The sequence below is a fragment of the Bombus vancouverensis genome, chromosome 3, assembly GCF_051014615.1.
Source record: "Bombus vancouverensis nearcticus chromosome 3, iyBomVanc1_principal, whole genome shotgun sequence".
NCBI classification, from domain to species: domain Eukaryota; kingdom Metazoa; phylum Arthropoda; class Insecta; order Hymenoptera; family Apidae; genus Bombus; species Bombus vancouverensis.
The window spans coordinates 17,525,679-17,540,792 of record NC_134913.1 but is presented as its reverse complement, the minus strand read 5'-3'; the positions used below and the strand labels follow the sequence as shown (position 1 = coordinate 17,540,792).

The window sequence follows — 15,114 nt, the reverse complement described above, 5'->3', positions numbered from 1 at the left end:
GAGGAGATTTGGAGAATTGGTAAGGGCGAGCAAATAGGAGGGAGGGAACACTACAGTTCCACGGAGCCCTTTAATTAAAAGCTGTTGTCGAGCGTGTCGACTAACGTGGCACCACACAGGATTACCAGAGTCTCTGGCTCTCTCATTCTCTTGGCCAGTCCAGAATCCACCCAGCCGTCTAGTAAATCGAATTAACGAACGGAATTACTTTAATTAGCGCGGCTAATTAGGCCGCTTTATGAGTCGCGCTAATTACCGCGACTACGCGCGTCACGCCATCCAACGGCGAGTTATCGCGCGCTTAAACAAATTTCGAGCGTTTGCACGGCGAGCCGAGGGATGTTTCAACTTCGCTGGAACGCAACGACGTAGGGGGAAACAACTACAGGATATTTGTTTGATCAAGCTGTTAAACCACGCGGAAAGCAATGGTTAGTCTGGCTTCTGTCGAGGAAACAAATCGTTTCTTCGATACGAGTCAGTTGATGTAAATCGACTGGTTAAAACTGGCGGTGATTCCAGTCACACGTGATCCTTAATTTGCACGTTCGTATGGTTCAGTCAAGTTGTTATCGTACAATGTTTTACAGTAGACTGCATCGTGGTAAATAAAATTGTATTAGACGTCGCGTGTGATCTTTAACTTAGTCGCCTGTAGGTTTTAGACGAGAACGTGTTTCTTTAGCTGTTTTAAATTCTACATTACACGAGGAATAACCTTCTATTAATCAAGATGATGATGTGCAAGATGACGATAATCGTGTCGCTAATATTAATACAAATCTGTGTAGATTTTTGCCTCTTTAGCTAATATGTACTCCTTGTACACTTCTAGAGTCTATAGTATACAGCTGTCTGTTATTAGTCGCGGCAGTTATACGTCGAACGAATAAACGAACGTGATTACAGAAATATACAAAATTGAGAGAGTATCTTGGAAGTTAATCCAAATCAAATTCTACTTGTTCGAGATCTCCGATCCTTCTCAGTCCTTAATTCCAAGGGGAACTGTTCAGATCTCCAGAACTTTCGCCAGACGAATATTTCCCCGCTGGTTCGATCGAACTCTCCCTACACTTATCTCCCTTTGTTTCTCGACTCGTACGTGCGTAGAATCATCGAGGGATCATGTACGTGACGTAACGTCAGCTAAGGAAATCAGGCACCGGTTGTGGCAACTTTTGTCGGAGACCGCAAAGGCGGCGAAGCAAGGACGAGCAGTTCCGAATGGAGATCCGAAAGCGACTGGACAGAGAACCAAATGCGGTTTCGGTGTGGTAGTTCGACTGACTGACCGACGTGGCGTGTGACCTCGGTTTCACAGGGTCGCGTTCCGCTGCTACATCCGCCGGAAGAGAGCGTTTCCCCTACTTGTGAAGTGTAGCGAGAATGTCAACGAGCGGTACATGAAACGGCTTGGTGAATCCGAGGATTCTTTTCGTGTTGAATATCACGAAGATCTTGGCCACGGTTTCCCACGCGGAAATTGTACGAACACGTGCGATATGCTCGTTAAGATTTTGCAACGAAACTATGTTTTATCCGTTGCATGTTGGTTTCAGGTAGGCGGTAAATTTTTTTCTGAAGTTTTTTTCAGAATGTAGAATTCTTAGAATAGCTTAATCGTAAAACTATGTCGCCCTTCTATCTCATTATTATTCGTAAACGCGGCTGTGTAAATATTAAAGTTTCCGTTAAAGAAATGGAGCGAATGCTCTTTTCCTTGCCCTTGATCGTACGAATTAAAATGACGAATTATCTGCTTACATTCAATCGTGGATTTTGTATATTCTATCGCTCGCATATTTATGATATCGACGCGAGGAAAGAGACTAATCGATTAATCGGTAATCAACTAATTATTTACTATCAAACGGTACCGACCAATCACGACGAAGGAAAACTAAAGCAAATAAAAGTAGCAAATAATGGAACGGAAGTATGACATACAATAGCCTGTTGATCGACGCCGTTCGGTGGTGGAGGCGGACTGAAGCTGGCCGCGGTTGGGGCACCGGGGGCGGTAGGATGTGGGGCACCAGCCGGTGGTGGAACTTGAGGACCGCTGGGTGGTGGCTGTTGGGGTGCGCCACTGTTGTCTTCTTTCACTGGCACCGGGGGCGGTGGTTTCACCTCACCGGCCGCACCAGCCGCCCCAACGACACCCGCTACGCCATTTACCGGCGGGGGGAAGACACCCCCACCGTAGGGCGCAGCCATGCCTGTCTGCACCATGTGCTGCAAATAAAAATAAAATTGATTATGCCATGTATTCCTTTCGTTTGGTCAGTATCAAGTATCGAATAGCGATTTTGGAAAAATCATTCAATTCCTCTAGGTAATGGAATATTTATGTAGATAGCAAGGCTTAGGTATTATGCCTGAATGGCAAAATATCTCGCTATTGGAATTTCTAAATTATCTGTAATACGTAAAGACGTTTAAATATGAAAATATTTAGAAAATAATTTAGAAAATATATATGTAAATTCTATAGAATTCAAACTACCCGCCAACCGATATCTTTACTTTTGCTTTGTTTTACCGGCAGTGATTTGCTGAATCGAATAGATCGCAAGAGAAGAACTGTAATTTAGCACTTAGAAAATCGATTCTCCATTTTCCAGGTAAAATTTGTAGTAGATTTGTTATTAACTTTTATTGCGTTTAATTTAATTATTCTCAAAATAAACTCGATTTTCCAGAATCGATCGCCTGACTTACCCTAAGCATTTACTTTATTACATATATTAAGCTTATATCGTAGGTAGCAGAGTACTCGAGCAACAAAGTTCCTTGACACAAACATTGCTACATAGCAGAATATCTAAGTAGCAGAATTCTTAGTTCTCAAACATACTGCTTGAGCGCGAAAATTCTCAAATACATATCGCAACTCTTAAGCACCAAGTTATACCTCTTAGAAATTCCTACTAATGAAGATTCTTAGAATACTAGATATTCTACCGCACTTATAAATAGCAAATATTTTGGCACATCTCCACCAGAGTGTCGCGGTTCACCGCGGCCGTTTAGATAATACCATTCAGCGAGCAAAAGGACTACGCTGCATCGCGGACTAATCCTTTCATTCCAAGAGCAAATACGCAACATCGAAGCTGTTTTCGCCATATTTCCTTCCCGTTTATCCTAACGTTTTATCGCGCTTATGTATATTTTAGAGGATCGATGGATCGAACTGGCACGCCTTACGTAAATAGGAAACTCGAATAAACATTACTCCATTGGTGGAATCCCGATAGAGTCGTGCAACAACAACTCGGACTTTAGAATTTTAAATGCGACTTGAGAACGAGACGATGATTTGTGCCCGTATGAATTTTTCACGTCACGACGACAATAAATACGCTCGATACAGGCTATTAGAAGTAGACGCCGCGGACAAACCACAAATCATTTCGCGTGTTGCACGCGCGTCGATTAACAGCATGCTACAACCCTCTCGTTTTTTCCCTCTTTACCTTAGGATTCGATGAAAATGTCGAGAAAGGCAAAAAAAAAAAAAAAAAAATATAAGAAGAAAGTTGCTCGTTACTTTTTCCATCGTTTCATTCATCAACCTCTTAATAATCCTGTTTTTAGTATTATTATGGTATAGATGAAACGTATACCGGGATTAATTATAATATCAACGAATAAATTGAATCCTGTGCAAAACGATTGGGTTTATGGACAGAGATTAATGGAGACCCGTGTACAAATCGTGTTTATACTCTATTATCGCTTGTTACGCGACCATAGGCTATGTATTTCGGTTAAATTAGTTCTGGATTAACGTACATATTGCTTTAGTAAATAAGAATCTTTTTCGATAGAAATGTCAGAAACGTTGCAAGCTACCAGATTTAGAAAATTGGTTCGTTAATTTTCTTCTACGTACAAAATCCAATTATCCAAAGGACTCTTAAAATTATAACATTTTTATCAACAGAAAAATCATTTTGTCGCAACATACGAAAACAAAAGCACGATAATTGTTTGAACAATGTACTGGAATAATTCAAGTTACACGCTATACGAGTCAGCATGGTGAAAAGTATTATCTAAAAATCCCTGTTCGTCAAGAGAATCCTGCTCGTCTCCTTTCTACGAATTCCTAATACACGTTAAAACCATCTCGGTTCCATTTCCAGGTTGCCGTGTTCAATCCTCGCGGTAATCCTCTTTTCTTCGCGCTTCTTCGCAATTACATAATCCCGCATTTGCATGCGATCGTCGCGTCACCGTAAGACAATTCTTCTCAACGAAGACTAACGTCTTCCGCTTAAAGAATACTGTTACGAATGCGCACGGCGTCCAAGGCCTGCAACCCCTGCCGCAAAATGGAACCGATTTCTTGCGAGGGCAGGATGGAAAATGAGCGCCGCCGACATAACTCCAAAGAGACAGCTCACGGACGTTTCGTGCGGTGCTCATCTTTCGAGATTATTTGGAAACACGCGGTGCTCCAAACTACAATTTGTTCACCCTTGCGAAACCATTTTTCTGGCAGATCCATTTTGCTAGCCAGGGGATCGTACGACTGGTCGTTTGTTATTTACAGATCGATGCTGAAAATACGAGGCTGTGAAAATACGTTTTGCTGGATATTTTTGAGAATCTCACAGGGTAAGATTGGTTATTCGTGATTTTGGTAATTAAACGACGAATTTTTATGTAAATTCGTATCGCTGAAATTAAACCGACGATTAAAGACAATTTTTCTCCTAGTTTCTTCATCGACGTTTGTATCTATGTTTGTGAATTTGTACAAATATGAGAAACCTAATTCTAAGAAGTATTTATGCATACTTTGTACATTTTTGCGTAACGTGTATTCACTACATTTTTGTAGCATCCGTTTTCTTTTTTTAATTATTTATTTTGTATTTTAGTTATTGTATATTAAGTATTTTGCACATTTTTCTGGTCATAGCGTCTGAAGAACATATCGTAGAATACTTTACATATAATTGTAATATATTACAATTATACGTAATACTTTATGTATAATTGTATGTAGTACATTTTGATGATAATTACGATGATAAAAGGACCTTTGCTTATAATGTACATGTAACGAGTTTGCCCACTCTCATCCATCTTCTTTGACATGCTGGTTAACCCTTTCTTTGTAGCACACTTATGGCATGGGTAATATAATTCTGTGTATTATAGAGAACATATATGTTCCTATAGTATATGTACACACATATGTACGTTTTCTATCTAACAATTACCTACAGGTCTATAAGAAAAATGAAGAGAACGGAGAAAATAAAGTAGCACGAAAGAGAATATTCTATGAAGATATGTTGCAACTTTTCGGTTAACCGTGTATTTTATTAACGTGAAAGAAAGTACAAGAACCGAAGAAACTGAAGAGAGGGAGGTGCGTGAAAGTCGGGGACGCCATGCGGTTCGCGAAGTTTTCGTAAACTTCGGTCAGCAGCTGTGCGAGCCGATTAAATCGAATCAACCGTACAAGGCCAACGCTCCTCTTCCGAGAAGCTGAAACTTCTCTTCGAACTTAGCCAGCCAATTTATTTCTTCTGGCATCGATAAACAAGCCGCCGATACGTGGCAGAATCCATCAAAGTCTCCGGATGCCACGTGCAAGACGAACGGAATTCCATTTCCACGAAAGAGGCTACGCGTCGAGCCAGAAATTAATTTCCTACGATGTAGAACGCTTTGTGCTAACTTCTGACAAGTTTTCCGCAACGAAGAATCGACCAGCGACGTGCAACGATCCAAAAAATTACGCGAAGAAAAAGAAAGTTAAACGCGCGATTCGACTTTAATATCATCGGTGATATCTTACAAGCGACGAGTTACAATTTGCTAGCCGTAACACATATCGTTGCATAACGTTAATAAATTCAGCGATGAAACAAATGGACTTTCACACACTCTGAACTATTCGATTATTCCATTTAGCGTAAAGTTATCAAATTCTGAAAAGGAAATGTACGTAACCTGTATGTAATTGGTAACTCATTACAATTTTCTAAAGAGATAGAAACGATGGATCGAGATTCTTTGGCGAGGTAGAGGGGACACGGGAAGAACAGAAACCTGAGAAGAACCGGTTAAAAGACGTGTTCGTAAGAATGGATTAACCTCCAACAATCGTCTTAATTCTCTCCTCGTTCTTAATACGATCAATCGATTAATACATTTGCTGTTATTGGCGCGTATATTGCGTCGATGCGATTACATTACGATTTATGTCTTGTAAAGTCTCATTAACGATATTGCTTCGATCGAGCAAGAGGATTTTGCTAAACAAGACGCGCAATTCCAAAAATAACGTAGCCATATTTTAATACCATCAGCATGTATTAATGAACAAAGGAGACGAGCAAAAAATGACCTTCGACTTAATTTATTTATACGCTTCCTCGTTGGAATACTTTATTCTCGTTTCAACCTCTCCATTGAATCTCTCACGCGAACCAAACTAACACCACCGACATCTTACTGCTCAATTTTCATAAACGACCGTCCTTGAATTTAATTGTACCATTTGCAGTTACAATAAGGAAGGAACTTTTTTTATAGCGAGCATCGTGTCTGGAACGATCATTAACGAGCACTTTTTTTATCGTCATTTAGAAGCCGAGCCATAAGATTCGGAAGAGGGGCGATTTTTCTTCGTTCAAAGAAGAAGGTCCATTGAACGTTATCAGTATGGCACAGGAATTCGTTGTTTTTTTCTCCGCGTGTGGTCAGTTTCGCGGGAATTCGTCGTTCCACGAGAGAAAAATCGCCATGTTCTTAACAACAGGTCTGTCTGTTCTTCTTCGTTGTCCGGCTTTTTGCGAAGGGTCGGATCCAAACTAGCTACGATATAACACAAGGGGCCATTCAGTGAGCGTTTCCCCTTCGGGGGCAGTAGACCGTAGCGTTGGAGTTCGTTGGGTCTTGTGGTTATTGCGTGCGAAACGAGGAGAAACAGGAAAAGCCCTGACTAGGGTTAGTCGATGTTCGAACCTCGACTGCGATTTGCAGACGTGTAATTAGGTAAAAAGTTGGAACAGTGTTCTTGTGTGGAAATTTCGGGTTTGTAGGAAAGTACTTGACTTTCTATAGAATTTGCCAGTTGATTATTTAGAGATTAACTTTCTACGAGCGAGCTGTCAATTTTTATGTGACTCAATAAATATTTATTTCACCTACTAAATATTATAATGAGCATGTTAGCTTTCCTTATTTTTCTGTAAACGTTTTAAGTATTAATTATGATCTGTTATAAATACACGTCTAATCAGGTAAAAAATTGACACGCGTTGTTCTAGTGGTGAAATTTACGATCTACGAAGAGATGCTTAGGCCTTTTTTTTTTGAAATTTGAAAGAGGATTTCATTATTTAGGCTCGTTGGTCTATGAAATTACCCGAAATAACGTTGTCCGGAATTAACTGAGTCTTTACCTTTCGACGTTCGATATTTGATCATCTACCTTGGGATTCGATTTTAATCCACGTGTTCGTCGAATTTATTCTCTTCCATTGTGACGATCGACAACGATATATATATAACGGTAATACTATTACAAACACAAAAGGGGTTGAAAATTAATCAATTCTTCTATTCTTTGAGTTAAGAATTAATCAATTCTTTTATTCTACAAGAAATGTATTCCGAAGAAATTAATTATGCAGTGTGAAAGCTAAACCTGCAGGAATTAAACATTAAAGACTCTAAAGTTTATTTTGTACAAATTTCTTAAAATTCTCGAGTTAAAATGTTTTGTAGCTCTAGAATTTTAGACCGTCAAAATTCTAGACTCCTATATGAAACATAACTTCCAAACTTCTGGAATTCTACACATTTCTAGTTCTTTCAAAGATTTCACATTAGTATAATAAAAATTAAGAGATATTTTCCATAGATTTTGCTACGATAGAAAATGACAAAACTTATTGATTTTTTGCTGGTGCGTGCAGGGATGAATTACCGGCAGCGGCGTGGATAAAGCAGGAAAGTCAGTGACCGATCGAGGTTGGTCAAGTCGGGCAGTGTAGGAGATGAACGTAGATGGGACTGGTTAACGTTAAGGCGCTTTCCAATTCGATGCATCGCCATGGAAAACGAGCGAACACACATGGGCACGGTATTGACGTATCGCTGACGCTATAGTGACGCAATAGCAGCCATGATACCAAAGTACGGTGACGTAATAGCATCGACGAACGTTGTGAATTCGTATTCATTGTATTTTCTTACGGAAAGAAAGCCTGTTTTCATGCAATTTCGTTTAAAGATCTAGAGATCTTTCCGATAGGGCTCGAATAAGCTGTTTGGTCAGTGTTGAGACATTATGCTAGTCTCAAGATTACTTTTAATTGCGTCGCATAGACGAAAGATAATGTAATGTTTCTATGTACGTCGCGTTTCCATTGACGAGGTAAATACAAGCAAAATACAGCAAAATGTTACCTAGCGTTTAATAGCTAGCGTGAAGACACGCCTTTTTTTTAACGTTCGTTTCCTCGTGAAACTGTTCACAGTCAATGAGTAATGACAAAGGAACACGAACGATCAAGAACTTTGTCGTAATGCTTAGTTGTTCTGCTTCTTTTCATGTCTAATCAGTGATAGCAGCTACAAAATTTAGATGCCTATCTAGTTGAGAATTCATGCTTCTAATTGGCTATGTTGTTAGATTTTCAGAGCATCGAACTACCCCATTTCTAAATAATTAATCCTATATAAATAATTATTCCCAGGTACTCGATATCCATGTACATAACTTCAAAATCCCTGAACCTAAAGTCTAAACATTAAAGTCTCCGTGTTATCCAGCAGTACAATAACAGCTAAACTGTTAACTCTGCGAGGCTGCAAAACCGCTGAGATATCAAGTTGAGAAGTTCTAAATATCGTTTCGTATTCCGTCGGTTTCACACTAGGAGTGATCTAACATACGAAGTATCGCGGCGTAGCGTAACGTTGAAACGTAGCTCGCTCTCTTCACGGTGCTGCTTGTTCCTGACATAATGAAACCGTTCCACATCCGTAGCCGCGCTATTCACGCGCTGAAATCTCGTTCGTATCCCGACTCTCACGACACTTACGGCACGCGAATTAAATAACCTACGAGTCGAATAATTACGGAAAATGAGCGTTCGCTGAATTTAAAAAGATTTTCCTAACTAATATTACGCGAATTTAACGAATTCTCGACGACAGTAACTTTCTGGTTACTCGTCTGGCAACGATCTGAACAGTTCAATTATTCAGTGTTTGCGCCGATTATTATTCACCACTTCGATTGTTGCTAAGTCTACTATGTTGTGTAATTCTGACGCTATTAACATGTGAAAAGGTAGGTAGAACTTGTATGTACAAGTCTCGAGTATAATTCGATAAAAAGAAAAAGGAAATTGCACATTTTCAAATACTCGTCGCGTTTCATTCGAGTCGATACATACCGGCAATAGCACAATTATCGTTCTACCTAGATAATGCTAATAGTTTGCCAAGCATTCGCTGTTTTAAATATTCAATTACCAGAGGATCTGGTTGAAAGCGTCGAGGCAAAAAGCATTAATTAGCCGGCATCGTTCGTCTAACAGAGACGCGGGACAAAAAGGAAAATGTTAAAAATGATTGCCAGTCACATCTCTAATTAGCAATAAAATGAAAAAGCGTAACGATCTCGTCCAAACGTCTCATGTATCCTGTTGGATTCAATGTACCCTCGCGGATCAAGGCTTTATCGTGGCCAGATTTAATTGCTGAAACAGGGTGTAACTTACAAGTCACCGGTCCCATTAAACGGCTCGTTAAATGGAAATTCAGCGCGTGCTTGTAATGCTAATTTATTAATGCCGTTTGGGTCGCGAAACGACCAGCTTACGCGGAAAGAGAAATTTATTCAGCTCGCGAGGACGTTGCTCGTCCGACTATCGTCCGGCAAACGGCACATGCAAATTCACCCGTTTGCTGATTCGCAGACCAGCGAAGATGGCAGCAATGGAAGGACGAGGAAAGTACGATGATGTTGATCGTGGTCAATAACGTGGCAAAACAGATACGCTGTTTACGAAGGGATGAAAACGAATCGACGTTAAATTTTCGCTCATTTCGGATTTTTCTATGATCGAACTCATATCGTTAACGATATTTCATAAACCAGTTAACAGCGACAACAAATCCTTTCGTTTATGAAAGAATATTATAAAGCAGACTATTGTTCTCCACCACATAGAATTGTAATATTTTGTGATTTTAGAAATTAGATAAATTTACAGAGATGAATTTCTTCTCTCGTTCCCTTGTTCGTGGTTAGTATCGATTTAAGGGATGAAATAGAATTCAAATACACTAACTTCTCAAACTCTGTACATCTGGTTACCAAATGTTTCTTAAATTACGATACAAGCCATTCCTTTGTTGCAAACTACAACCCTGGCTTTGTTAAATTTGTCTTTCCAAAGTCGGATCAAACATCGAGTCAGCAATTACCAAATTCATCGAACCAAAAATTGCGAAACAACACACGCTTTTCCTAACTTAGAAGCCTTTCTTCGATTTAAACCTATCATATCTCGCATAAAAAAGCTTCGACTCTGCGCGTGAAATTACAAATAGGGTAAATTGTTGCACCCCAAAACGATACTCCCGAGACACTAAACGACCCAGGAGCGTTAAGCGTCAGAGTCTCGACACGGTACCCTTGCTTCCGATGTTTTGACGCCAGCAAAGCGACCGGCACGCCAAGAATAAACCTGGAATCAATAGCGGACGAGTCGACAGGGGGTGGAGGAGAAAAAGGGACAGAGGGTGGAGACACAAGGGGGATCCGGATAGAACGCGCATCATAGCGAGATACCTAAACCGCTTATTGTCTGAGCCGCTTAATCCTTGGACGAAAATGAACGCGCAATTATAAGCGCAATACGGCTACGGAAAGTGCACGATAAGCAGAGGACGCGTCCCATATCCACGAGATTCAAGATTCAGACGTCTTTCGCGAATAATTTATCAAGTGTTCGAGGAAATTTCGAGAGAATTATTTTAATATGTATCTTCCTTAAACGCACATACAACAGAAGATTTATGCGTTTGAATTAATCGTTAGCTTAATTGATCTTTAAATGGTTGTGTCATAATATCCAATTTAAAAAACTAGAGAGAGAATTATTTCTGACATTTACGAGGTCCTGGAGATGTCCAGACTCCAGAATTGAAGTTTTATTAATAGATGACGAATATTTTATGTACTCGTGCTTCCTATGAATGAAATATTCCAATGATGGAAGATATCAGACTGTGACTGTAGAGATATTGCATGAATTTTTCAACGACGAAAATGAAAATTTTAACAGCCATGAATAATACTAGATAGACGTAATATCAACTAATTACAATTTCCAGCTACCTGAATTTCCGAATGCCCAAACACACACTAAGAAATACGATGTATCTAGATCGTTGGGTGTCGACCCATGGACCCGAATTCCTGAAAAATTTCAAAATTCGATAGTTTCTGCGATATCTAAATTCCCGAACACCTGGACATTCCAAGGGGAACCTCACAATATTCGTCAATATTCCTTGCACCTGGATTCCAAGATACGCGCGTGTTCGAATACCTAAATGCCAAGACTACGAGTACCTACATACCGAAGACACATGTACGCATCAAATATCACATGCAGATACATGTTTGTCCAGGTCTCTGACTACCTACCTGTCCATGTACAATATGTACATCGAGAATGGTATATCAACACCGAACAGCTTCGGTATTCAAGCATTCAGCCGCACGGAATCTACATACTAAGTGTCTCCATACTGTAGGAGGGTATTTTCCAAATCTTCGGTAAAGACGTGGATTAGGGTTAAGTTTGGATTTCACATCATCCCTCTTTTGCCATGTTACGAAATCCGACTCGAATGTCAACAGCTAAAAATAACGTACACTGCCGTTTATGCAACGGATTAGATGAATAATGAAACTGAATAATAAAACTGAATAATCACGTTAGGGAATTAACAACAGCATTAAGAATGACTGTCTCGTTTGAAACTTCGATAATATGGCCATACGTTCGATGCTGCGATAATCCAATTTAATTGCGCAAAATTAAATGCCGTATGTAAATGCATATGACGTGCTGCACGTGTCTAGATGAGTTTCTAAATCAGATTTAGATTTTGAACGGACTTTTCGAATTCAGAGTTGAACCGGAATTTCTCATCCAAATATTTGACAATTTGATAATTCTATTGTTAAAGATGAATATTAATATTTCTTATCAGTGGATGTTGCTACAACAATGTATCGTAACGTAATGCGAAGAATACTATTGTTATAATATAAATATATCATTACATGCGTGGAAATATAGAAATACGTTGATGATATATCTCAGAATATAGCTATAATACTGACTAACGAATTGCCTATAATGAATTCTGTGTTCCATTTTCTACGCTTCAAGCTGACGTCTCAATAACGAAGCTTCTTAAATCTTTAAAATTAACATTCAATCTATTCAAACGAGTTGGCTACCGCGAGATATCAAATGGAGCAGCGGAAAGGCGATTACTCAAGGGACATTAAGGCATTAAGGGATCGGATAACGTTATATCATCGGCAGGAAAGACGATTTCAGTGTGACGACATCGGAAAAAATGCTGGACGTGTCCATCCGGCTAGAATAGGTGTGATTCTTCTGGACCGGTGTAATCGTCGTCGACCGAGTTATCGGGAATTTCTCCGACATTTATTAGACAGCGAAATAAATTACAGTCGTTGCTCGAATCCGGCTTAACGATTGCAACGAGCAGCAATTTCGTCATATTACTCGATAGGAGCCTCGAATTCGTCTGCAACGTTTCTCGCTTGTCGATTGTGGGAACGACGCCTTATCTTCGCTTCTCAAACGGATCGAAGCTGTTATTTAATGATCTCTGTAGTTGATGCGTTTGAATGCTTTCAACTGTATGGACGTTTTGCAATTTGATTTGTTCAATTCGATGTGATATGGCTGACGAACTCTGACTCTCTCTTGAAGAATACTAGCAACATGTGTACAGTTTATTTTAAAAGATAATGAAACTGTCAACGTATTAATTCGTTCATTTTATTTGGCATATACTCCTTTGATATAATAATAACGATAGAAATGATCAACGAATAAATGAATAAATTTCTGGTGATTTGTCTTTGAAGTCGTCTCGAGCGTCGTACAAAGAGGGAAATGAATTTTATCAGAAATTTAAGAAATAATAATCCCTTTCTGATTTTAATAATTCCTCGACGACATTAAATTGAGGGCACTTAATGCTGCACTAAGGAAGCGTACTATGAAAATAAGTAGAAGAAGAATGTAGGTTGGAAAATATAACTTTATTAACACACCATTTACCTCAAGCTACTTTAAACCAGCTATTAAATATTCTTAGTCTTTGCATATCAGAAAATGGCCATAAAATATAAATTACAAGTGCCATTATCTTAACAGTAGCTAAAAACAGAAGCAATTATGGAATGCGACAGTTTATTATAACGTTCTAAAATTAATGCCGATTGGGTGACTGTACAAGAAAAAGTGGAACTACGTCTAAAAAAGAAATCCTAAAGAATCGATTTCACGATATTATCTCGTCTTTTTCGTTTCAATAGAAATCCTTCGAATATCGTATGCTTCGAATATCATTGCTGTTGAAGTGGTAACCACTTCAACACCCTCGCTAAAACTCTACATCCCTACAAACAATTATCTCAAATTTACAAATTATCTTTTAATATTTTTTTAACTCTTGTCGTAAATGTCTGAAAATTAATTTGTCAATGCCTTCACAAGTATATTTGCCAGCCACCTTTCTCTTTTCCATACAAATTAATTTATTACAAAAAACTAGAAGACTGAACAGATCATGCAGATTTTTCCTTTTTTTTTCTTTTTTTTTTGAGAAGTAATAATCACTTCGACAATTGCTAACGAAGAATATCGAAGAGCAACTATTTCCTAGCGATAAAATCAATCCTTCAGAAGTTCTTAAATCTGTTTCAATTTTATTATACAAAAAGCTAAAGCCTCACACACAACGCCATACAATAAAATGTTTCCCATACAACCAGCAATGACTATAATCACTTCAATTTGTCGCAGTTTTTACTATCGCACGAGAACATGCAGAAAATGAAGAATAACACCTACCGCGGCGAGATCGAAACAGAGAGGAAGAAAAAAAGGAAGCGAAATGGAATTTAGACCGCGGCGGTGCAATTCGGGCAATTTGTTTCCGCGAGGCGCAGCGATTCGAGCCGTTTCCATTCTCGTCTCCCTTTCTTCCCTTTATCCCTGGCTTCCTCCTTCTCTTCTTCCTCCTCCATTCTTCTCTGCCCCCGCTTGCCAAGTTAAATACTCTAATTCGTATTAATGGATGGCTTGCTGCCAGTGGAACGTTTCTAAAGGGGCTCTTCCCAAGCCGCTAGCCAGAATGGACACGTTCACAGAGTACGTTCACACCAATTGACCAGACTTTAACCATCGACTACGTGGGATCTTTGCCTCTTCTGCGCTATGGGGGAGATATCCTCGATTTAACGTGGCCCTCCCAACCAGAATGGTGTTTCAACCTCTCCAAGCTAGGCTCCAGGGACTCCAGAAAATTGTATTTAACGCCAGAGAACCACCGGCTGTGATCGATACTCTCCGGAATGGGTGAAAGCGTACGGAATAGAGTGACCGCAAACGCGAGAACTTGGATTTTCGGGACACGGGATAATGGGCCGCTGATGGGTTAAGTGAACTTGGTACTTTTGGGCTGATCAGTGACTCGGTCGATGGAAGGTTAAAGAATTCTTCGTAGAAGATTTTTAAATGAAGAGTAAATAGAAGCGTTGAGAATATATCTATATTAGAAACGAAGATGTCGACAAACTAAGTAAAAATCAGACACGACAGATTCCCTACGTAATTAACACAACACCCAATTTCATCTCTAATACATCTCTAATACACTAAACTAAACCGACGCAGTCCACAGGACGAGCCAATTACAACGGCTCACACTTTAAACGATTAACTGAATCAATTAAACATCTGGAAGCATCATCTTACCAACGTGTCAATGTTTTCTACTCGA

General features: G+C 39.4%; 1 protein-coding gene across 8 annotated transcripts in view; it reads right to left on the bottom strand.

Annotated features, from left to right (window-relative positions):
• The window catches only part of LOC117154049 (RNA binding protein fox-1 homolog 2), a 330,394-nt gene that overhangs the window by 109,600 nt on the left and 205,680 nt on the right, over positions 1 to 15,114 (bottom strand). For all 8 annotated transcript variants that reach the window (XM_076617305.1, XM_076617307.1, XM_076617311.1 and 5 more), the window contains one exon: positions 1,951 to 2,238. In XM_076617305.1, coding sequence (XP_076473420.1) covers positions 1,951 to 2,235 — 285 coding nt within the window. In that variant the 5' untranslated portion in view covers positions 2,236 to 2,238. The remainder of the gene's footprint in view (positions 1 to 1,950; positions 2,239 to 15,114) is intronic.